Source organism: Nothoprocta perdicaria, unplaced genomic scaffold, assembly GCF_003342845.1.
Source record: "Nothoprocta perdicaria isolate Ctin4 unplaced genomic scaffold, notPer1 scaffold_76, whole genome shotgun sequence".
Lineage (NCBI taxonomy): Eukaryota > Metazoa > Chordata > Aves > Tinamiformes > Tinamidae > Nothoprocta > Nothoprocta perdicaria.
In genome coordinates, this window is record NW_020456043.1 from 445822 (window position 1) to 471933 (window position 26112).

General features: G+C 44.0%; 1 protein-coding gene across 1 annotated transcript in view; it reads right to left on the reverse strand.

Moving 5' to 3' along the window:
- Positions 1 to 308: 308 nt before the first annotated feature.
- Positions 309 to 26112, reverse strand: part of PELI2 (pellino E3 ubiquitin protein ligase family member 2) — a 65627-nt gene continuing 39823 nt past the window's right edge. The window contains exons 3-6 of the mRNA XM_026051551.1: positions 12258 to 12359; positions 5306 to 5503; positions 4488 to 4676; positions 309 to 1596 (exon numbers count right to left, since the gene is read on the reverse strand). Of these exons, the coding sequence (XP_025907336.1) occupies positions 1030 to 1596; positions 4488 to 4676; positions 5306 to 5503; positions 12258 to 12359 (1056 nt within the window). The 3' untranslated portion in view covers positions 309 to 1029. The remainder of the gene's footprint in view (positions 1597 to 4487; positions 4677 to 5305; positions 5504 to 12257; positions 12360 to 26112) is intronic.

Sequence of the window (26112 nt, forward strand, 5' to 3'; positions counted from 1 at the left end):
AGACTAAGTGCTTTCTTGAATTCAGGTCTACGTAAGTAAATTCTGCATAAATAGTACCTAAACTGCCTGCCTCGCTGCAGTACTACCCATTCAGGAACACAATTTTTAAAGGCTTGCTACATTTTAATTCACCCAATGGTTGTGGGCATGCAAGGTTAGGGCAGGCTTAGGTAAGCAGAAATAGAGAGGCCAGACTACACATATACAAAACAGTGGCTTGAAAACCAGAATTACATATGTGAAAAAATGAAATAAAAAAAGTAAAGCAATTTCACCAGATGCAGATTAAAGAAAAAAAAAAAAAAAAAAACACAAAAAGAAGTCAAACAAAAGGGCCATATTCCACACATAACAAACAGTGGATATCTAGTACACACTGAAAGGAAATCAATGCAAACAGGATTTCCTCAGTTTCAAGTAATCCTTGGTGCCTTTTTGGCCAGCTGTGTTATACCATAATAGATATTTTAATAGCATTTATACTCTACAATTTAGGCAGCTAACTTCTCTTACATAACCAATTATCTCTAGTGAACATTCACCTATGGTTGTCCACACATTCTATATTAGCTCCTTGAGAAACTATTCAAGTTAAATTATATTGCAAATTAAAGACAGTTACATTCTGCACGTTCCTTCTAGCTTTGAAAAATAGGTTTTAAAGGCTTGTCAAAGTTTAGAAGAAAAAACCTTCCCCTTAAAAAAATCTTAGCTTAAAAAAATCAGTAAGACACCTTTTCCTGATCCAGGGTGCTAATAAAAAGATTACAAATATACTACATTTTGACCAAGAAGACTTCATGACTATGCTGTTGCTGAGCATGCAACACCACTGATATCTGTCACGCCCCAGGTATCAATGTATCCCATTTCACCGTGGTCCCTCACAATCCCCCTGTCACTTCCCCGTCCCCACCCGACCACCCTATTAATAACATTATAAAAAAAGGTAAAATCTAGAGTTAGTGGCAAAAAACTTCACAGTTAAGTTGTTAAAGAGCATGTTATTTGAATCACCGCAAAATGACATCAGTCAATCGGGCCCTGAAAGATTAGTTTGATGCAGTTGTGTTCCCCGGACAGCTGTGTTGCACAGAAAGGGCAGGCAGCATGAAATGCATGAGTACCGTGAGGCAGAGGGATTTGGGACCAGTATTTCGCAGACTTCTCGGAGCACACGTGTCCACAGGGGGTGAAAGCGTGAGTGGGAGGCCCGGCATCCACGTAAAAACCTGCTTCGCAGCCGAGCCAGAGAGGCACGTAGGGACCAACGGTTCTGCACATGGGGCACTCGCGCTCGTTGGCTTCGGTGTCACTGCGATGTCCCCAGTTGTGATAGCCGTGAACGTGACCGCAGCTGAGGTAAGCCCACGGCTGCTTCTCTTCTACCACATCCTTACGGTTGATGCTGGGAAAGGCCAAAGTGTTCAGCCCCACGGGGCACTGGGGCCTGGCAGCGTTGATCTCCTGCCGCAGGGCCTCGATGTGCTTCTGCGTGGGCGTGTGGAACAGCCCGTCTGCTGTTCTCCACAGAAGGGTGGCTCCACACAGGTCAATAAGAGAACCGTCTTGTAGGACGTTGGTCTCGTTTTCCACCTAGGGGGAGAACACAAGAATAAGCGGGTGAGCCTGAGATGCTGCTTTTGGGTGCCTTCTGGGAAGGCATCCTCCTCTTCACCACCCTGTTACCCCTCCCTAGAATATTAGCTCGTACTGCTTTATTGTCTCCTTATGCTCCCATGTCCATATCCACCTGTTATCTCCTGTCCCACACTTGGATAATAAGGCAGCGTGATGCTTTATTCCATGCTTGCACAGAGGGTCCTAAATCAGCATCTATAGTGACGTGCTACAGCAATACTAGTTACCACAGACCAGTTTTCCTTCCTGTAATATTTTTCCTGAAGAATTACTTTAGGCAAACTTCTTCAGAACCCCCCCCACATACACACATTTCAGCAGGCTATTATTTCCTCTATCTTTAACATTGATTTCCAGGAGGCCTCTGCCAGGTTTACGATAGGTCTGATGGAGTGAGGAGGAAACTCGCCATCCTCTAGGGCTGCATTTGCAGGGCAGCCAGGCTGATCCCCCGTATTCTCTGTCCACAGAGCTGAGCAGAGCTGCTTGTGCAGCAAGAGATCCTCTTCAGATTAAAACCGCCACCAGGACAGAACAGCTGTCCTGCTACTCACACCCCACGTTTGTTTTGTGGGGTATTATATTAATATTAAGCATTTTGCAGGGGCACGAGCTCCCACGTGTTCAGCAGCAGCAGCAAAAGGCTTTTCTGCAGGGACATTAATGCTAAGGGAGGACAAGAGGCACACCAGCCACACAGGCACTCTCAGAAATCCATTGCAGCATAAAGCAAATTGCCAGCTGATTTTTTCCTGCAACTACAGCCATACAGGCTCAGCTCCCAGAGATTTAACCCACCCTTCTCATCCTCCTAAAAACCAGGCCCTGTATCCCATGAGGTATTACAAGAGATACCAACCCAGTGTGCACAAAGGTTTCTCTCATCTCAGTAAAGCAGGTGCTTGTAACACATTTTCAAAAGATTATGCTAAACACACATGGCACTTCACTAAAGTGTTCTCTAATTCATTTTACTGTCAACAAACATATAGGCAATTCATACTACTGCTCGCAGTCTAGCAGCGATGAATATATGTTAAAAAAGAAGCATCCGGGCAAACAAACAGACCTGCTGCCCAGCTTTGTACACAGGAAGCAAGTAGAAAACACGACGACAGCCAAACAAACAGCCTGGCCACTAAGTAGGTCACATGAAATCATCATGCCTGCATGAGAATACTAAGAACGACAACCAATTTGGCATTTACATTTTAATCCAGTTGAAATTCACAGATTTACTGTGGATCATCCTTGCACAAAACATGTAGATGATGCAATACAGACGATAGATAAAGTCACACTATAAAGCGCAGCCAGCAGAAAAATCCAGGGGCTGGTGGAGAGATGAGAACCCTTGATGTGATGCACGTCTCGGGTAATTCCTTCACAAACAGAGGAGCAAAAAGTATCCTAGTATGCACTGTGTTCAAATCATTATACAGTGTGCACTTGGTTTTATGAACCCAATCAGTGAATACTGATCACATCAATAGCAGTGTGCCACGTAATTTTATTTAAATGAGAATTAAGCCATTTTGGATGCAGGAGAGGGAATTTGCTTTAGCACTGCCTTGCTTTAGCAGCACTAACACGGTGTCTTGCTAACCACGTACAAAGGGCACAACTGCAGCATCATCTCTCCCGGTCCCCGAGGCAGTATTTGGCTGCCATCATTAAAGTGGCAAAGCAATTTGTGTAGCACAGGGTGTCTACTGAAAGAAGAACGAAATATTCAAACTCCATCTTCTTCAGCCCTTAAAGCAGTCAGTCTTCTGCAAAGCACATGGCAAAGCTGCAAAGTCAGTTCAGCTGCAGGGTACGGACACCTCGATAACACCAGTGAAGTGACAGGAACTCAAGGTTGCTGCACAGAGCAAGACTGAGCACACAGGAGCAGAGTGGGGCAATTCTCCTCCCACCTGCCCCTTTCAAGGCTATTTTCACAGTTTGGAGTCTAGCAGCTGGGTGGTGATCTTGCAAAAGGGGCATCGTGGCTACAAAGCTCTCAAAATATCTCCCTCCCTGGAGACTCTTCCCTTGAAGAGCAGCAAGGCTGAACCATGAAGGCTTCTCCAGGTCTGCAGACCAGCCAGGCTTCTCCTCTACCCAGGTCCTGATTAGAAGTCCAAAATATTCTGTGGAAGTCGGTCTGCTCGAGTGAGCTGGGCTGGCTCCATGTGTGGAGTTCTGCTGTCTTTGAGAGGAAGGAAGATGAGAGGAAGAATGAAGATAGCACCCTCCTTCCTTGGCCCCCAGGATTTGGGAGGTACAAAGGGAGGGCTCTGAGGATTCCCTTCCAGCTTCTATGGAGAAATGGAAGCACATTTTCGTGGGAATCTCTGGCCCAGTTCTTTATGCCACAGGTCCCAGCCATTGCTGAAACTTCTCAATTTTGATAATGGCAAAGTTCATCCAGCTCTGGAGGATAATACAGGAATCTACTTAAAGAGGTTTTTCTTTTCCTAGCAGGCAATCAAACTGAAGCTGCAAAAATCCAAACCAGGCTTGCAGGCAAGTTGACTCTTCCTTTGGAAACATGCACACAGAGTTGTTTTTCCCACAGTACTTGCTTCCAGATCTCCACGTGCCCCAAGAAAGTACTTAAAAGACAGAGAATCCAGAACTAGGTTTATTTAAGTATATGCTACTTCAGTCGGAAAAGTGGCATTAAATAAAAAGCAAAGACTGTCTTATTGTCTAAGGTCTTACTTTGGCACACATCTACCAGATGATTGCCATGCCCCTGCGTATGGACAAGGCTATTCTACAACATGATCACATCCAGTCAGTGTCAGAAAATAAGTATCCTTCATTTTGTTTTAATTACCTGTTTACTTCGGACTTACCAGCTTCCCCCTCTGTTGTGCAGATCTTGTTTCACGGAGCGTGTACACGTCACCACAGACGGAGATCTCCCGCCAAACGCCAGGCCGGGACTCTTCGGTAAATCCCCCTTTTGGGTGCATGACCAACACTCCATTGGTTGTTAACCCATCCATGTGGCCATCAGGATTTTTCCATTTTGCTGCTTTTTCCTGTATGTGACACAACCACCCCAGAAAAGGGTTTGCCTACAGGTTTTACACTCTCAAGTTTCAGTCATCAAATACTATATACTTCTACCAACACTGTCTAAAATGTAACATTACTTCACTCTCCAGTTGTGCTTAGACATACCTTTAAAAATAAGGATTTTAAGTTCCTTATGTCAATCTCCCAGTGGTTAATTAACAACTTGTTATGAAGCTCCAATTGCCATTTGTTACTTTAACTCCCTTGAGGAGCATCTCTAACTGTGGGTCAGGTCAGAGGTGAGACTCATGCCTTCTTTACTCAAAGGCAGTATTAACATATATGCTCCTAACCACTCAATTGGAGCATTAGAACCATGTGCACATTTGGTTTGTAACACGTGGTCCATGTGTTCTTGGTCTCTGGCGCTCAAAACTATCACAGCTTAACTTAAACTCACCCTGAGTATCAAGAACATAGGAAGCAAACTTAAACTGCAGTTGTTACTTAATACTGAGGCTGATATACTGATATTAGACTCTTATTATCATAGCGTAAGATATCAACTAGCAAAAGTAAATTTTGCTGCTTGAAGATAATGCAGAATACAAATGAACTCTGCTCATATTTGGAAGTTATTTGTAGTACTTACACCAAGAAATATATTTTTAGAAGAGTCAAATCCAGCTGCAAAAATCCTTGCTGTATACGGAGGGCTCCTGTCACAAACAATCCTGCATGCGAAGCGCGAAATGGTGCTCTGTGTAATCTGAGTTTCATCGTTGTTTTGACAGCCAGAAATTGTATCTGTAACTACAAAGTCTATGGGGCTCTCTGTTGACCTCCCAACCTGAAAAAAAAAAAAAAAAAAAAAAAAATTAAAATGGTGGCATAATTATAAGGAGTCACAAGGGAGGAAAAAATAATTTAAAAAACTAAACAAGCATTAAGGGCGCAATCTTGTCACATTAGTGTTGATTACATCAGCAATCTGAGTTTTTGGAAGGCAAGATCCAATCAAAGACCAATTTTCCACCCTAGACACAAATGCATAATTTACACTGCAAGACTAATTTTCACTTATTCAGCTGCTGTGTATGGTTGCCCAGGACAGCTACAGCGATTGCTTGAAGGAATATTGTCAACAGCAGAAAAGGATTGTCCCTGTGACATTTCCTAAACCTACCTTTACAAATTATTTACCACGGTCTACTGTCAATTAAGACAAGGTCAGCTTGGAAATGGTTTTACTGAGAGCTTTATTCATAGTTCTAGTTCCAAGTTCATTTGCTGTAAAAATAATGGATGATCTTAGATCCATAATGTAACCATTTTAATACACCATAACTAAAAGCTACCTAACCTTCACGATTACAGAATCTGTATTTCAGCACATGAAAACTCAGGTAACTCAGGTCCACAATACAATTAAATTTGCTTCTCATCATATAAATGCATGAGCAAACGAATTAGAAAAGAAGAAAAAAACTTTCTTTGGGAAAAGACACCATTGATCAGAGGCGAAAATCTTTTTATCATAGAATCATAGAATGCCGAAGGTTCGAAGGGACCTCAGAGGTCATCGAGTCCAACCCCCCTGCTCACGCAGGGTCACCTAGAGCACGGGGCACAGGGCTGCATCCAAGCAGGTTTTAAAGATCTCCAAAGAAGGAGACTCCACAACCTCTCTGGGCAGCCTGTTCCAGTGCTTTGTCACCCTCACAGTGAAGAAATGCTTCCTTAAGTTCCTGTGGAACTTCCGATGCTTCAGTTTGAAGCCATTTCCTCTAGTCCTATCGCTGCCCACCACTGAAAAGAGGCCGCCCCCCTCCTCCTCACTGCCTCCCTTGAGGTATTTATACACGCTGATCAGGTCCCCCCTCAGCCTCCTCTTCTCCAGGCTGAACAGGCCCAGCTCCCTCAGCCTTTGCTCATAGGGCAGATGTTCCAGGCCCCTGATCATCCTGGTAGTCCTGCGCTGGACTCTCTCCAGCAGCTCCACATCCCTCTTGTACTGGGGAGCCCAGAACTGGACGCAGTACTCCAGATGTGGCCTCACCAGGGCTGAGTAGAGGGGGATGATCACTTCCCTCGACCTGCTGGAGACGCTTTTCTTAATGCACCCCAGGATCCCGTTGGCCTTCTTGGCCACCAGGGCACACTGCTGCCTCATGGTCAACTTGTCGTCCACCATGACACCCAGGTCCCTCTCTGCAGGACTGCTCTCCAGCAGGTCCACTCCTAATCTGTACTGGTGTCCAGGGTTATTCCTCCCCAAGTGCAGGACCTTGCACTTGCCCTTGTTGAACCTCATGAGGTTTCTCACCGCCCAGTCTGTCCAGGTCCCTCTGATACCTATAAATCATGATCATGATACCTATAAATTTAAAGATATCAAAATGTGAAATAACAAGACATCTGGAATAGATAGTTTCACTACAAAAGAGGCAAAGGGATCTTTGCATGCAAACTAAACTAAACTCACTAAAGTAAGTGAGATTATATCCCTTCTTCTACAGGCAGATTACTGCTACACCAACTCTGAACTTAACCCAGAAACCAGATCTGAGGAACAAAACCATGAATGTTCTTTTGACGGACACATTCCGGTCAAATGGGAAAAGAAGAGTAAAAAATTTCTTGACATGAAACTATTTCAGACATCAAGAACCCACACGAATGAATGACACAGCCTCCTCATTAAGCGTGACCTCAATGTCTTCTGAGAAGCCACGTCCTGCTTGGCCTCTTGCTCTTCAAAGCCAGCCCTGGGAACACTGCCTTGGCTCCATCATGTGCCTGAACATCTCCACAAACTCCAAATTCACTGTGACTCCTTAAACACTAACAAAACCTCTCGAGTTTAAGTGTTTTAAGTGGTGCCTTTAATATTAAACTTGTCACAAGTGAGCTGGTGGGAATGGTGCAGGGCTCAAACACATGCTGAAATTCCCATCTTGGGTGACGCATCCAGTTCTCTCCATGCCCCAACTCCCAACCCAAGTATAAAATGCATGAAGTTTGTTGTGGAAAAATCCATTAATGAAGCACTAAAACAGCCTGGAGTATTGCACTTCATTTCTTCCACAGAAAGTAAAGCGACTACCACAACACCCAAGAGACAGTTTACAAGCTAGCTCCAGTTTATACAATTTGACGATTTTAAACTAAAAATTATCAAGGAAATTGCAGTACTCTTCCATTTATAATACTATTTCCAAATACATAACCCAGTGTAATTCTTGCTAAAATGTCAGCATTGACCTGCAGCAAGAATCTTATCCATGATTTCTCATAGCAATAGAGAACAGTCAGTTTTGTCAAGGATAAGCAGTACAGAACATAGAATTTTTTCTTTCCCTTTACAAATTTGTCTGTTGAAGTCTCTAAAATACATCATTATCAAAGCTTTTAAATGCCCAAAGAGCGGGAAATCCTGCCATCTTGTCCCATAAAGCAGACAAGGGTCAGCTCCCAGTCCTAATCAGGTCCTACCAAATTGTCAGTATGAAATCAGAATACATTCAGAGGCGAGCATTAACACCTATGGACAAAGCCTTTTCTACTTGGAATTTCTGAAATTACTTTAAATTGAGCAAGAAAACAATTCCTTGACTCATGCATCTCATTTCTCAGACCAGGCCTATAGGACACCTAGTATTCCATATTTTCTCTTGCACTTTAAAAAAGCCTTCAGAGAATTATTTCATGTAATATTGTGCTCAAAATGATTGAAGTGCTGGAAGTTATCCCCAAACCATGGGAATTTCCCATGCTTCCCATCAAGAATGTTTTTTAGACCCATTGGAAAAGCAAGCCAAACAGTAAGAAATGAGAAGTTTGAGACCGACAACACTTATCCATCAACTTCTTCCCCCAAATTTTCATCTCATCTCATATTGCAGTCAGGCAGCAGCAGCAACACACCTAGCTCAGTATTTCAAAGCTAGTCTTTAAGTAATAGCCTTGATCATGGTACTGTTTTTCCACGTCCAACATCATTCCTCTTCCTTCTCCTGTCTCATTTTTATTTCCAGCTCTTTTCACAGCAGAGGAGACCCTGCCTGGAAAGCTGCTGACTGCATTCTGGGAATCCTCCTGTGCCCTGTGCCATATTCCATACTGTTTTTCCCCAAGTTATTCCCAACAGCCAACCATAAATCTCCCGGTTGATGCATCAGGCGGCTTCCCTCCCCACTCCGGGCTCCCGGTAAGAGCTATAAAAGCCAGGCAGTCAATTTGCTAGTGGCTCCTGTCAGTCAAAGCAGCTCTATTAAAACCCCCCACTCCTCAGAGACGAGGGAAAAGCAGACAACTTGCCAATAAATAATTTAACAGCTGCAGATTCTCAGACTTCAAGCGAATTTCCCTCTTGACAGCAAGGGAGAATTCGACCACGCATCTTTTGAAGGGCCACTCAAAAAAAAAAAAAACAAGTCTTTGTGTTCAGTTACCTGCTTCCTATATAGATTTATGGTACTGGCTACACATTTCAACCCCTTTTAGTGCGACTGACAGGTATAATCAATATAGTCTTGGCCAGCCATATGATGAAGGACCACATGCAACTTGATGCATCAGCAACAGCACAGTACCTAAACTGTCATGTAAAATCCTCATTTTTAGCACCATATGGATAAGAAGCTACCTAAGTTTGGGAGATGCCACATGGACCACGTTAGGACAACCTTCTGGCTGTTAAAAGAACAGATCCTCATCTCTTCTTTTCCTCTATGGGGGAAGAACATCCCCCATAACGCGCTACAATGACAAGTCCAGCAGGAAATGTGACTATTGCTGATATTGGGTACAGGACACTAAGATCAGGATCAAAGAGGTGCCAGGTCAACCTGCCAAAGCACTTGGCCACCTGCAAGTTTCGAAGTCCTGGCTACCACCACCCAGCAGAAGACAACTGTATTGTACTCAGTCACATGCTGAGCAAGTGGGGAAGAAGGAAAAGCACCAACCTTTGCATTGCTTCCAGCTTTCAGGAAGGAAAAAAACATTCCTGGTCAGATCTTTAAATATTTTCAAGAATCCTTTTAAAGTACCTCTACTTGGAAATAAATCTCCGTATTATCTCCAGAAAAAAGAAAATAAAAAAAGCAGAGACCACCTCTTCCTAGGATGAAACCATCTTCTGCAGTCACTGAACACAAATACAAACTGGTGACCAAACGACAGCAGGCAGCGGACAGAGCGTGCACGGGGGGATTTAAACCCATTAACAACTGGCAGGTTTATGCACGGAAATACAACCATTCTCATTTTGTAGTTGAAAGCTTTAATGGATGTGGTATTTATCTACAGACAGTCTGATCGTTGCTCTTCAGGACCTTTTCAATTTCCTTACTGGCCCTGCTGTAGGCTCCCCATATTTTCCAAGGTTGCTTTACTTCTGACCGTCACCTAGTCCAACAGCTCCGTTACAAGCTAGGGGAACAACACAGCCTTTCTGCATCCATCACCTCCAAGAGTTTCCCATTTCCCACTGCAATGCCAGCCCCGCAAGCACTCGGGTCCCTGGGTCCAGCAGGGCACCCTGAGCCATCTCAGCAGCAAATTCCTTCTGATCAAGAGGTCAGTGAATCCCAAAGGGAAACGGGAAGAAACGTTAACCAGCCTACTCTACACTACCACAGAATGGCTGAGGTTGGAAGGGACCCCCAGGGATCCCCCAGCGCAGCCCCTGCTCCAGCAGGGACACCCAGAGCACGGGGCACCCGGGCGCATCCAGGCGCCTTGGGAAGATCTGCAGAGCAGGAGCCTCCGCAGCCTCCCTGGGCAGCCTGGGCCAGGGCTCGGGCACCCTCACACCAAACAAGTTCTTCCTCACGGCCACACGGAGCTGCCTGGGCTTCACCTTGTCCCCACTGCCCCTTGTCCTGGCACTGGCCACCACCCAGCAGAGTTTGGCCCCTTCCTCCCTCCATCCTCCCCTCAGGTGTTTGTCCATGTTGATCAGATCCCTCTCACCCTTCTCTCCTCCAGGCTCAACAGGCCCCGCTCGCTCGGTCTCTCCTCACACGAGCTGCTCCAGCCCCTTCCCCATCCCTGTGGCTCTGCGCTGGCCCCTCTCCAGCAGCTCCACGTCCCCCTTGTCCCGGGGAGCCCAGAAAGCAGCTCTTACCCCTTTTATACTGGGGAGCCGGTTATCCTTAGCTCCCTTCATCCAGGGCCTCAGCCAAGTGCCTCAAACCACAGGCTGTTTAACTGGGCTGCTCCTCCTCGCTGCCAGGTTTCACCAGCGTGACAACTACCCCCAAACTCTTCATTTTTTATTGACACCCCCTCAAAATAAATGCTGTAGCTACCACAAGGGTATTGGACAATAAGGAAGAGTTATCTCTACCAAATAAACAGAAGAGCAGCTGTTCTGCAACTCTTCTTTATTTACATTCGTAAACACAAGTAGGGGAAAAAATCCAGTTTTCAGAATTACTAACATATATAGAGAGTTTCACAGGAGCAACTCAGAGCATTCGATAATTAAAATCCTGCAGAGAGATATCCAAATATCACAGTAACTCATCCTTCAGGGGTTCATTTTCCAACTGCTAGTCCACATAGAAAACCTATTGCAATTCATTCCAGCTGTACAATATTTTCCAACGACCCATTCAGACAGCAGTACATGAACAAGATTGTTTCCTATCAATCACTATTTGGATCCAATCATTCACAGGCTACCAAGTCACACTGGGAAAATTTTACAAGGAGCAAATGTATAAATAAAAAATAAACACACAGAAGCCACATGAAGCAAGAATATTTGCATCTTGACATTCTTCTGTCACCACCACTCAACTGCTGAGCCTTGAAATTATGAGGGACTGAAGAGGGATAAGATGCTCCAATTACAGAGATCATGGACTAGACAAACATGATTAGTCTGGATGGGAAAAGGTTGTGTTTGTTTGTTCTTTCCAGCTTGAAGTTTAAGGTGACACAGAGTTTCTGATCGCTCAGATCATACATCAAAAAAGCACTGTGTACAAGAGTAACTCAGGCTACGAGAATATTAGGCGACGTAAAAAAAACAAATACATTCATGGGAAAACGCTGCATAAAAGCAGCTTAGAGAAACTCTGCAGAGTCCCCCACACCACTGATATATCTATACACTCCTCAGAAACAGGGTGTTTGTTACTATTTTTTTCCATCGGTTCAGATTCCCAGAACAGTTGAGGTTGGAAGGAGCCTTTCAACAGCACCTAGGACAAGCAGGGTCACCTAGAGCAGGTTGCCCAAACCCAATCCAGGCGGCTCTTGAGTATCTCCAAGGCTGGAGACTCCACAGCCTCTCAGTTTGTCTCCTTCAGGACACAGCTTCTCCATCCCTTCCATCTTTCTCACACCCTTCCTCCTTCCCCATTCCATGTCCAATTTCTAGGACATGTTCATGTTTGATGTTCTTTCACTCCAGCTCCTTGATTAATTGGAAGACAGCAGTAGTACAGATGTTAACAGCTGCTGCACTGGATTGAGAGATCAGAGTGCTCACAGAGAAGCAACAGAGTTTGGCCATCAAATTTTCTCAGAACAGAGAGAACACTCAGCGCTGCTTTTTAAAAAACAATTAATCTGTAACAGGGTCTTACCTGAAACATGTCTGTATCTTTATCATGAGTATACTCCACCACGACAGTCTGGTTTCTGGATAACGTATAGGAGATGCTATGCTGGCCTTTACAGCTGACAGCCTGTTGAATAAGAAAATGGGTTACACACAGCATCCACATAAATATTATAATCAAACTCATTTCACTATACAAACAGCTTTGACCACGATTAGGAAAAACAGTGCAGAGTTTTATAACACTTTATTACGCAGTAGGGTAAATGCAATAGGATTTTTTTGAGGGAGGGGGGTGTTTTTAAAAACAAACAGACTGCAGTTTGTTCTTGTTTATGCTTTCTATTTCTAAAACACTTGATACCTACCAGTTAGCTTAGATTCCCAACACATGGTTTGCTAGCTGTAAAAGGAAAATGATCTCTATAGATAGGGATATAGCATCAAATACTATGTACCATTTCAGTATTTCAAACAATACTGCACGAGGACAATTCTTGTATTTCAGTTCAATTTGACAGTGATTTAATTTTCATGTTTAGAATCTTGTGTTCCCAAGATTACAGCTCCAAGGTTGTCTTTTTCAGAAAGATTTTACCAGTCGACTGAGTATTGCACAGAATACAACAGAGACACATCATACCAATGCTGAAACGTACACCAGGATAGAAAACTAGGTAGCACTGACCACTGCTGCTCAAGCTTAGAGACTGACTTGAAATGATTAAGCAGGGTCAAAAGCACTGAATTAACAGGCTAACAAACTTTCCCCAGTGCTCTACTGAGAGGTTTTGCTTTCTAAAAGAGTTGAATTTCTCTTACTACCTTCATTCTTTTATGCTGCCCTTCTACAGAAATCACGGGCAACAGAGAGGGGGCATTAAACTAAACAAAAATATAGTCTGCTCATTGGTGTCTCATCACTGACGAAGTCTAAACAATCCCAGAGCTACAAACAATTTGTTAAACAATGAACTAAAAATCTTTGAACATTGGAGGTATAAAGACACTACACAAACAGCGGAGACACTACATGAATAGTAAACACCTAAGGGCTAGCAAAAGTGGTAAATGTCAGAGAAGTTCAAAGCACATATAGTGGAAGAAATCTGTTTGCAAGCGACGTGTGTTTGCAGCAACATGTTATCCAGGGCTTTTCCAAATTGCTTCTCACTGGAAGCACTAAGCACCTCCACTACCTGCTGCAGATTGAGGCTTTGGTGATGGTACCTGGAGGCAAAGCAGTGACAAGATGACCTTTCCCAGGCCCTTATAGCCTTATTTTTATGACTTTTTTTCTGGAATAGAGCTTTTGACATTTTAACATTTATGAGGTTTTGTGACTTCAAGGCACAGAGTCTAGCTATACTGCCTCAACAGTTAAAAAGCGAAATAAATTTAAGCATATTTGGTGATCCCTGCTAAGATATGAGTCCAAATTTCACATTTGAAACTTATAGCCTTTGTTGTAGTCATCACCATACTGAACCAGACACATCAAGAGCGTTTCCTCTTTGTGTGCTCGATGACTAGAGATCTCAAGCCCAAAGCAGGACTCAGGTGCTACAAGAGTATAAATGAAATATTAAAAGTGATGATCAAGTTGTGTGGCAGCTAGAAATGTAGCAGCAACCCTTAACCCAAAGGTCTTGACTTTGGCTCCAGCCAGTAGAGAGAGCAGCGAGTGCCAGGAGCTACAGAGGTGAGAATTAAAGGATAAAATAAAATACTAAATAAATAAAAAAATTTAAAAATGGAAAAAATAATGAGAGTTTTCAGTGTAGACACAAGAGGAGCTTGAGATTTCTGGAGCTGCTGGTTCACCGATGTCAGTGTCAATAGGACACATTCACTGTGTTACAAATCAATTTGACTAGCGTTACTTATATAAGTGAATTATGTAAAATTGCCTGCAGAAATCTGGAATTACTATGATATTTGAGCCCTATTTGGCTGAGCATGACCAGTGTCCCGTCTGAACTATTAGTCTAGGTCATAATCTATGCATTCTTTTCTCTGTTCCCTTCTCTTCCCACCTCTTGTTCCTCATCTCATTTCCCCTCTTCTTTGCTTCTCATTTTTTAAACTCAGTTATTTTCAGTGTGAAATACCACGTTTCCTGGAACTGCATAATCATTTTTCCAAAGAAGCCAAGAACGTTATGAGAAACGTTTCAGCTCGCACACTTACCAATTCAAAGGCATTTCGCTTGCATTTTAATTACCTATCTCAAGGCAATTGGCCATTTACAAGTCAAAAAAAAAGAGACCAGAATATTTCAGAAACTGCAAAAACAAAAGAATCGGCCCAATGAACTGTGGAAAAAAGAACAGGCAAAAATCTAATATGATTTTTCTAAATAGAAAGCAGCCACAGGAAGGAAAATAAAAAGTCTTCTAGGCAGGAGCTAGAACAGGAACAGAGACCAGGCACTAACCTGGAAGCTCCACTTTGTCCCTACTCCATCCCCGGGATGCCTAGAAGCGTTAAGAGCAACGGTGTGGTCACATCCTCAAACCCTGAGCTCATGGTCCACCAGACACCTGAACTTCTGGGTTGAGAGCAGCTGATTTTGAAAGAGTCTCTCTCGTACCTCTTAAGTTAAATGAAAATTAGCAGTTGAGCATAGGGGAAAAACGAGGTCTCAGCTGAAACCACTTATCAATTTATATTGCTTCCAAACCAACTAGAAGCATGTGCCTCTAGGCTGGACACAGCACATGTGATGTCCCATCTGGAAGGACACATTAAAATGGTCCAATTTTTACACCTCCCACCCCACAGCAATTTGAACTTTCCTTTACATCCTTCCCACTGGATCTTGCCCTCCCTGCTTCCTTGCGTAACGTTTCTCCTCCTCGCTCCTCTCCTCATTACACAGCAGCCTGTGCCCAAAATCAAAGCAGCAGCTAAAGGCAATGAATTTGTCGGGTCTCAGAGGAACGTGGATCAAATAGGAAAGTGTTTTCCTAGCGGCGATGCTGCGGGCAAGGCAGCACCGGGCACATCCCACCCACCATCCTACCCCGTGCACCAGCATTGCAAGGACAAAGCGAGATTCCTTCACCTTATCTATCGAAATACCCTGCAGCAAAGGGGGATTTTTTTCTTTTCCAAATTACACTTGTTATTTTAACGAGAGATAGTGCGTTTATCTAAAAAAAAAATCCTCCTGGGTGGAAAAATACCTTGTGCTTACAGCCACCCCAGCCAGCTCTTGCTCACCTGGCTGCATCTTTGGGTGCACTCTTTTCCACATCCTGACAGTGATGAAAGTTGTTTATTTCCCTTGGTCATCACCAGCCCAACAAGAAGGGATCAGGAGCTCCAGGCAGGACTCTGGTAACTTCGGGCTATTGAGTCAAACTTTTAGTATGAGAAGCGTCTTGAGGAGCTCAAGAGATGCCTTCAGTTCTCGCAGCTCTTAGGCTGCTGCCCAAGGGCTTGCAGGGAGCAGCTCTTCCTGATTCGAGCACATTTCCACTGGATTTTTGAACTGCTGGACAGTGCCAGCAGACATGAAGTTATTCACAGAAACATACAGCAAAAGAGCATGATCGTGACTCACTGGCTTTTTACCCACATCAGAAGAGCCTTCTGCTCACTTAAAAGGAGGAAATTCCACAAGACATTAAAAAAGTTTTCAATCCGTGCAATACTAACCTTATCTGAGCACCATGTGCTTGCAGCTTGGCCGGTTCAATTTAAAACTAGCTGTAATTGTGTGGAATTACTGCTTGGGTAACAGTAGATTTCAGTAACCCTGACAATTTACGCTGACCCCTGATGCAGCTCTTGCACATATTTTCCCTCTAACCTTTCACAGGCAGAATGAGAGACATTAGCAGAGAAACCCTAAGGGCTTTATGTACCTAGAGAAGAGGGGGCTGAGGTGTCTGCACAAGCCCGAGCGGGTCCCGCTGCCTGGGAAATCCGTGTCCACTTCCAGCGTGGCTCCTTCCCAACTATCTCTTAAAGCCTTTCCTGTTCTTAGGATTAAGCATCTGCTTTAGACCTGCACCAACAGTAAGTTTAAACACATGTATGTCGTGCCCGTGTTTTTTTGGATCCATGCAACACCTCTTCTGTCTCTCACTCTTCAGTTGTGAGAGGAAAAGGTCAAAAAAACAGACTAGGGACAGGTAGATAGCAACATTTACCTTGAGATGCACTAAGTCGAACTGTAAAAACACCAATTCCTTGGTAGTTTGTTAGTTTGCTCCTGCCTGCATCAATCATCAGTGATGAACACATTCAAGAACGACCGCGGAAAGTCAAGACATGCACGTAACAGGCCATCAGACAACAGATCCTTGACACAGCTTTGATGGCTCTCTTTGATGGTGCATCTGGCACCGCCTGCTGTCCCCACGGGGCAGGGTGACACCCCGCAGGACACCTCTGCGTTCCCGTCCCTCTGAGCACAGGGCAGCGGCTTCGCTGCCTGCATGGAAAGGAGTCTCGGCCAATGCTTTGGTCCCTCATTTACACTTCAAGCTTGTCGGGCTTCCAAAGCATTCACAAGTTCCTTGGCTGCCCTTTCATGTCGGGTTTGTAAGGGGGAGGAAGGGGGCTAGAAGGGACAACGCGGCTGTCCTTTGCATACACCCAAACCATCTGCTGCTTGGGGCACGCTGCAGTTTTCATGCTGTTATTTAAGCGATTGACTATTTATCAACTCCACAAGCGCATGTTAAGCTATTTGCTCCTTTTGTAGATTTGTGTCTCTGTGTGGTGTTGAGGCAGTTTTTCTTCCTAGACACGTAACCAATATGATGCAGACAGCCCTTTCTCCAAAAGAGCCAAAAAAATCCTCCCTTTCCAGTAATTCTGTAGTCTGGATAGAAGCAAAGAGGTAAGAGTCTGCATGCATTTATTCCCTGGAATAACACAGGGCAGGCCACCCATGGGACAGGAGCAAGGTATTCCAAATGCACCCTGTCCACAGAGGGACAATCACACAGATAGAGCTCAAGGGGCTGGATAGACCTGGCCACTTACTGCTCCCAAGGCCTGGCCTGTCACCTAGGACTCCTGACCAGCTCACCAAAGCAGTCCCATCTGTTGCAATTTCTAATTCAGAGCATTAAAACCAGTTTGAAGGGGGGTGCCAGTTACACCAACAGGTATAAGATACCAAGCAGCCCCTGACCCCTCTAAGTCACAAGCTGCCCATGACAGTGCAAGTGGGCACTTCACCAACCCAACCCGTGAGCCATTTCCCTCCTCATCTTGCCTTTGAGCTTTTCTAACCCTCAGCCTTTATTTTCTCCTCCTATTTTCTCTTAGCCCTGCCTGGGAATATTACATTGCAAGTCATCTTGCGCTCTTCTTTGAAATTGAGCCTGTAAATTCCGTTTCTTTAGTGACTCCGTTGCCTCCCTTTGGTGCCTAGGGCTGCAGCCATAAACCTGCAACGCTGTCGGATCCATCAGCCACCCACAGAAGAATCATTTCCCTCCAACTGCAGACTGCTCCTCTGGCCAGATAACTGCCCTGCCACGGAAACGCTCCACCTGCTTGGGAAGCCCAGGAGGCACACGTGGATCGCTGACTTGTACCGCGTTTCAGCTACGTGGGAGGTGTCCAGGCATCTTGGGCTCAGTGCAGGCACATTCTAATTTTCACAGTTTATATGTTCATATCCAACAGATTTTTTTAAATAAAGTCATACTACAACTTCTCATTTAGCCCACCAGGTGTTTTCTCTCTATATCCACTAGTAATCACTTAAGATAATCAGATTCACTCATGGGATTTGCATGGGGCTATTGATAGAAATGCATCACTTTTAGCTTCTTCCATTTTAGAAGACTGGGTGAGATTGTCTTTGGAAGATTTATCTGCTCCTGTTTGTGCTTAAACCCTCCATATAGTCACACCACTCTCTAAAGAAAAAACATGCATAGGGGCATGAATCTGCAGGTGGGTTTTACAGGGTATTTTATAGCCATTGGTGGAAAGAAAACAAAATGGACCAGAAAAGTAGCATCAAAAGAGCAGAATATACTCCTGTTGAGATCCTGCTTTTGCAGCAAGACCATAGTTCATAGGTAAAGAATATTAATACTACTCCATGCTGGCACCTCTGGCCTTCCTAAGGCAGTAATACTGACCACCCAATTCGTGGCTTTACTTCACTAGGGGTAGGAGTCTTCTTGAAGGCTGCAAGCCTGTAAGATTAAACAGGAAGGCATGAATACAGTTCTGCTGCTGCAGCTGGGGCGCCCCCACAAAACTCTTGATACACCCAGAAAAATATCAGTAATTAGGGGAGGATGCAACGGTGTCTGCAAGGGAGAGCTCTGGTGCCAACGGTCTGCAGTTCATTTCTATACATCGAGAACAAAAGCAGCAGATGCCTGGCTGCACTTACGTATTTGCATATGCCAAGCACACAAAATAGCCACAAATTAGAATTTTTTACTAAAAAACAGGGAGAAGAGCCCCCTAAAGGGCTTCTATCCATACGTACACTGAAAGATTTGTATAGGCTGTGCACGAGCAGCAAGTGCTTCTGTGAATCGAAGCACCCGTGAGCCGAGGCTGAGCCTGCCTGCCAAGACAGCAAATAACAGCATGAGAAGCTGCAGCTCATTCTATAGCTTCCAGAAACCATAAATTCAATTCGACACAAATCAATTTTACATTAAGACAGCCAAGGACTCTCTAGATAGCTACCTTAACAGGCCTGTTAAGCAGCTGCACAAACATTTCTCAAGAGGGAAAAAACCAGACATGAGCCTACTCTTGCCAAAAAGCTATTTAGTGCTCACAGAAAGCTTTATTTATTTTTAAATAAAGTCCATGTTACCTTTTAGGCTTTGCACTATAGTCCTAAGAGAAGGCACTCTATTTTAGAGTGACTCAAAGAGACCCAAAACCACTCAAATTCATTGATGGAGCTTCCTGCAGACACTGCAACGACTCATTGCAACAAGGTGGGCTTGGTATTACTTTCATTCATGGAAATTACCAACAAAAAATCTCTACAGTTCAGCTACTATAAAAAAACCCCTAGCAGGACAGATACTACTGATCACAGCCCCCAGAAGAAAAGCAGATTAATAAGTTTTAAGACCATCTTTCAAACAAATCATCCTTCCTGCAACACATTTCTGGGGGAGGGAGGCAGAACATTTATTGTCCCATTTGAAGAAGAGAGGCGGTGCAAGCTGGACCAGTAGGTCCCAGGTACATTTTCAGATACTAATGCTTAAGCAGAAGAGGAAATTGGCAGCGTTCTTCTTGTACGCAGGAAAGAGTCACTGTTTTAAGTAGACAGGTGGGTTGTTTCTTTTTAAAGCCCAATGAATCGACTGATAGGACTAGAGGAAACGGCCACAAACTGAAGCACCAAAAGTTCCACAGGAACTCAAGGGAAAATTTCTTGACAGTGACGGTGCCCGAGCCCTGGCCCAGGCTGCCCAGAGAGGCTGGGGAGGCTCCTGCTCTGCAGATCTTCCCAAGCCGCTTGGACGCAGCCTGTGCCCCGTGCTCTGGGTGTCCCTGCGTGTGCAGGGGTTGGACTGGATGATCTCTACAGGTCCCTTCCAACCTTAAGGATTCTGTGATTCTATGAAGTAAAAATATTTCTGTCTCTTATCACTTATACATATCAGTAAGCATTTTCTGGTTTAAACTACAAGCTGTACTCACATGCCTTGGCATATTTGGAAGCACATACTTTTCCATCTCAGCTCTGACTGAGCTACTTAAGTGATTTAAGTCATCACGTTAATACACTGAGCAGTCAAAACGCAATCCCGGTTATGCCGCTGCACAGGAGTTGAAAATTCAGCTCGTCACAAGTGGGAAGGAAGGAGCTTCCTGCAGCAGAGCTGCCCGCGGGCCCTTCCAGTGCAGCTTCCCAATCCACGCCAAGCAGAAAGCGAGTCCCACCATACTTCTGTACAGGGAAAGGTCATCCGGGAAAAACTCTTCAGAGGAGACTGGGCAGCACTTGGGGATGCAGTAACTATTGCTGCCTCTTATTCTTACAAGCTGAGAAGGACACTGAGAATATAAGAGGTAGTTGTGCTGTCCTTGGCCACCCACCTGAACTCTGTGGGAATAAAGGAATAAAGTTTCCTTTATGGGAATGTTTGGCACCCAATTTGGATTTTACAGGCCAAGCTAACAGCTAGATTCACAAACTCCCTCCGTGACCAGCACAGAGAGGCTTATCTTCCTTATTTACTAACCACAGCTTACAAAGATGAGGGGAAGAAACAAGAATGATTACAAGTGTACAGAATAAGCACCAAGAAGTGTTTGAGAACAGAGCAGCCAAAATATGGGGCAGGTCTGCCATAAATGGCTTTTTAAAAAAAAAAAAAAAAAAAGCCATTTATGGCATTTAAGGGCTTTATGGCCCCTGCCATAAAGCAGCTTTGATATCGGCACCTTCCACAGCCCGTCTTGCCCTAAACCGTGAGTACTGTGGATCTGCGACGGGCCCAGCCCCGGCTAACCGGGCATTTACCTTAAACTTTCTAAGTCCTGGATGCAAAAGGGTGAGCACAGTGCAAAGGAAAAGCAGGAAAACTCAAGTCTAAAAGACTGACGTTTGGCAGAGGCAGCCACATCACCTCCCATCCATCGGATGGGACCAGCACAACCCAGTACTCGGGGAAGCGGGTGGGCAAACACCCTCCCTTGGGCTTTAAAAGGGATAGATGCAGCTCACCCTAGGCTTTACTGAAGGATACTCAGCAGCACAATTCCTAGTGTTCAGAGCAAGTAATTAGAGGATTAGTAGCTGCTGCTGCTGCTCTTGGCTCCGGTTATTTTCGCTGCACTCTCAAATTCCAGCCTGCTGTCATGTTTCAGCACTGCTGTTTGGGATGGGAGAAAAAGGGAGCAACTTGCCTTCCTAAAATTCAAACCTATCAATCTAGATTAAAAAGTAAAACTCAAGCTACCGAGATCTGTTGTAAAATGTATAATCCTGGAATTTGCCTTATCAGGCTGTGTTAGATGCACACATAGCTAGAAGTTAATAAACTGCACAAGAGATAAGTGGTTAAAATTCAAAGCAAGCTTTACAGGCAGCTTTTGCTTTCTATCCCTGTGTAATGTTAGATAAGAAAGTGTCTCATCAAGACCTATGCACTTCAGACAAGATGATTTTAACAGTGACAAAACCTCCTACCACACACACACACACAGAGCCCACTCAGAAACAGGGGAGCCTGAATCCCATCCAATGCCAACCCTTGTGTTTTCTCTGTGTTCACCTTTAGGAATTAAGACTAAATTATCTAAATGTAGACTCAGAAAAACATCAGTGACTTAGACTGTAAGTGAATTTGCAAAGAAAAGCCCTGGAGCGCTCATGTTGCCAGAGCCAAATTAACAAGCCGGGCTAAAAATACACAGCAGTAGTCAGTGATATTCTGGATTTGTGGTTTTATAGTGAAAAATATATTTTCTATTCTCTATGACTTTACACTAAAGCAGTCTGTATCTCTGTAGAGCATACAAAAGGCTTACAAAGCTACACTCGGCAAAATCAATTTATAGCAGCATTTTTCCTTAAAAATGCCTGAGTGTTAATTAGTTAACTAATCATGATCTTAACTTGGTGGATTAAGCTACCCAGTTTCTTAAATCAGTTATTTCAAAGAGTTTTGAACAAGTTTGAAAGTCTTGGCTACAATTTAACTGCTCCCTTGGGAGGGACCACCCATCAGTCTCACAACAATAATGACATTTAGCACTCAAGACTATTAGATTGCCCATAATAATGCAGATACATATGATCAACAGTGTAGAAGTCAGGTAAAAATTTGCACGTTTAAGTACATAAACTACTTTTAAGCAATAATTTCAACAGCAATGTTTGACACTCGTTTTAGAGAGCTAAACCTCTTATCATCCATGATTTTGCAAGTTTACTGAAAAGTGTGTAAAAGGCACAACTTCCGCAGCCCCTAAAATATTTCATACTGTAATCTCTTCTACACTGTAGTAAGGACAGTATTTCAAGCCTCACATTGGGGTAAAGCTCTTGCACCCCAGCTCTTAAAGTCACTGCTTGGTGCGGATGCCCAGAACAGGACCCCAGCAGTTCTTCCTTTCAGAGAATGAGACAAATGCAAGAAACTCCCAATTTGGTTTTAGTGGACCCTTTACACTAGATTTCCTGTTCCTTGAGTAATTATTTCAAGAGTTGAGAAGCCTGAGAGTTCAAAATTGTGTGGCTGGCAGAACCCATAACCCCTGTGTTACTGGTCCGTAATTCAAGGCAAGCAAAGGTTTTCCTGGTGCACAGATGGGCCATTTTATTCAGAGCCAGAAAACGTAGCTCAGATGCTCTACAGGCAGCCCAAACATCAGCACACTCTGGGCAAGCTGCTTTCCTGCCTGTGCCAGGTTTACGTAGCTGCAGTTGCTGCTAACATCTCGCTGCTATTACCCCTGTCAGTGGAGCAGGTCAAAATCAATTGCTTTGAGATTTTGGCACATAGTTACCTAAAACAGCTGCCCTTGATTTCTTATATGCATTTGCATTTGAAAGAGGTGTTTTTTTTGGTTTTTTTTTTTTGTGTCTTTTTAACTGATGCAGTCTTGAACATACAGGTAAAGGATTTTCCTTCTTTTTCCTGAATAAACTCTATCACAAGCAGACAATTCTGGTTGCAACCCAGAGCTCTTCGACTGCTGGTTACAGAGGCTAGACAAGCAGTCTCATTATCCAGGCTGGGGATGTTTCTGGGCTCCTCTGGGCCCATGGGAGCCTCCTCATCACATGTAATAAAAACAGACATCACGACTGTTCCTGTTAGAGACCCGGTGTCCCAGCAAGCATCAGAGCCAGTCCTGAAGCTCACAGGCAGCCAAACTTTCTCAATGAAGACATGAACCCACGGAAGAGGACGCAGAAACATCAGCCACAGGAGGCAGGTAGTTGTGGAGTGGCAAGGATTACAACTACTAAAGTGGATGGAAGGAACGGAGGGTGTCCAGGGCCAAGAGCAACATGTTCCACATTCCCAAATTAAAGTCTTCTGTGCTGACTGAATTGCTCTTCTCTCCCCCATGGTGAAACGATAAAATTCAACCTGTTGGGCTCCTCTGCACCATCTGTCTCTCAACACTGGCTCCTCCCAGGCCACCTCTGCAAAATGGAGAGGCAAACAGTGAAGCCCCTGCTCCCTCTTACCAGGATGCCCACCACAAAGGTGATCAATCACTCAGCAGTTATGAGCTCCTTAAGAAAACAGGATAATATTTTTTCCCTTCTGCATATGCTGCACGAGGAGCATTCAGGTTTCAACCACATAAGACCACGCTACACCTGAGTTACAGCTCTGCAGGCTTCCAAAAACTTCGCTCCAAGCTTCATGTTTTTGCCTGCCAGCAAGTCATGCTTGCCGCGCAAGCAGCACAGGGGCTGCCAGTTCCTACATATTCTTCACACAGAACCTACATATTTTGCATACAGCTGAAGGCCGTTTACCCATTTCTAGCTGCTTGTCACCCCTCTTGCCAGTGGAACAGTTTGTAAGGCAGTTCTTTAACTTGGTTCTGATAACCATCATACAACCCTTGCTCCCCCCACAAAGCAGCAGTGTGAAAGGCGGCCTCTTTCAACAGTACAACTCGGTCTGCAGCTTAGTCCTTACTTGGGCTGTCAGGCTGTTCTGAAACGGATACATTCTACTTGCTGTATATCATGGTCCAACACAGGTGAATGTTTCACAGCCTGGATGACTCCAGTGCAAGGATCAAGTGTTGCAGCTCACCCAACTTCTGAGCACATCTGCCAGCCACTGCTATGAGCAAGGACTTCCCTTTCCCACATATTCTGCCAAGGGCCATCACCTCTTTCCAAGGAAGTTTCAGGTGCTGCACAAAGAGTGCTCCAAACACTGCCTTTGTTGCATCTTTTGTCCTTCTCCTCTCCTACCATCACCCTCAGCTCCAGATTTATCCTCCCATTACAAGCTCTTGACCCAGCACCTAATGACTGGGCTTGTTGCACGATTTGGGTTAAGGGTCACACTGAAATCACTCTCTTCAGTTGCTGTTAGCCAAGTTCCAATGTGCTCAGGATGTCTGGATGAAGGAGTCCTCAGGAACACAGGGACAGCCGACTACGTGTGGTTGAACTAACCATGAGGCTTCTCTGAGGAAAGGATCGCTACAAATATATGACCAGATTAGCAAACACAGGCAGTGGTACAGAAACCATGAACAGGCTTCTTGCCTTCACAGCGCTCATGGTGAAGGTCACATTACAAAGACTGAAAAGCCACTACTTAGCTCAGCTGAAAAGTAGTTTGAGAATATTTGATGCGGGAATCTGCACTGAAACCAATTGACTCTTTCCTAAAAGTATGAACTGCAAAGCTACGGTAAACAGTGGGAAGCCTCATTAATAACAACAGATGAAAATGACAGTTCAGATCAAGTGCCTGATAAAAAAAATGATTAAAACCTTATCTAAAGATAATACATGGAAACACAAAGGAAAATATGTGTAGCTATACTGACTTTTCTAAGTCAGTATAGCTAAAGGACATATTCAAAATTAATATAATTATAACTCAATAAGCTTATCAGTTTTCATGGCTGCCTATAGACTGGTTCTTTTGTAGGTAACTGGAACTAGAAGGTGTCTCTATAGAGGTGTCTCTCTGAAGCATTTGGCTTCTTTTTCTCCAAAAGAACACTCGAAGTGCCCAAAAGTATTTGCTTATTCTGAAGCAGATCTGCACTGTTTTTGTTAGAAGTCTCTTAGAGGATTAATTGTACCACTAATGGTCTGTCTTGGGAATGCTGCAAAATATTCCCCTCGCATGTTATAGCGGCCGTCATGTGTGATGTGTGAAACTGGATGTGGAGGGAAAGGGATGCTCTAAAAATAAGATGGTTGCGAGCGTGTGCCAAAAAGCAAGGCGCTTTTTAGTGGTGAAACTGTTAGTGCTTAGCGAGACAGAGAGAAATATCTGTGTATATAGCGCAGAAACAGAATCTGGGAAGCATTAGCCTTGGGAGATTAAAGGAAGATACCAGTTTTATTGTCCGTATGTGATCTGTCAGCTCAGCTGTGTTTGCAGAGGCCTCATACTGCAGGGATGGAGGTAAAAGCTCCCATCTTCAGGGCTGAGCAGAAACCCTTGCTGCTGTCAGGGTTCGTACTTGGTTTCTGGTGCTTCATTAGACGAAGCAGATGCGATCCATCTTCAACAAAGCAGAGACTTAAGAGATTATTCGCTACATCGTAGAGGCCCCTTCGCAAGCCACCGTACCAAAAAAATCCTCAAATTGGAGGCTGTATTTAGTCTGTGGAATTGTGAAGCTGGAATGAGCCTGTATGTATTAAAAAGGGATGTTTAGTCCACCATAAACTTCGCTCTACAGCATCTGCTATCACTTTAAATCCCTGTGTTATCTCTACCAGCTAAGTTAATAGAGTGAAAAAAAATAATTTTAAATGAGTTGCCATATATAGAAACTCAGAGGCCAGAATGACACACTTTTACAGAGGTTAGTGGAATACAGCATAGGCAATGTAGACTACAGAATTTCCCCTCTGAGGCAGTTTGATTCAATTTCTAGCTCTCACTATTGATTCTGACCCCTGCTGAAGCCCTCTAAATACTTAGCTTTATCAAAATTTTGATTATACTTGGATAATAATTAGCATGCCTTTTAAAAAAGCTAATCAATCTACCTGGACTATGCTAGACAGCTCTTTATTATTTATCATTTATTATTTATTATTTAACCATTCTGACAGTTGAACTGCCACCTTGTCAAACAATTTTCCCTCCTCTTCCTATGTTAAGAAATGTTTAATATAGCAAACCAATTACTGATCTCTATGGAATGAATCCTATTAGTAACCAGCTCAGGAAATTAAATTTCCC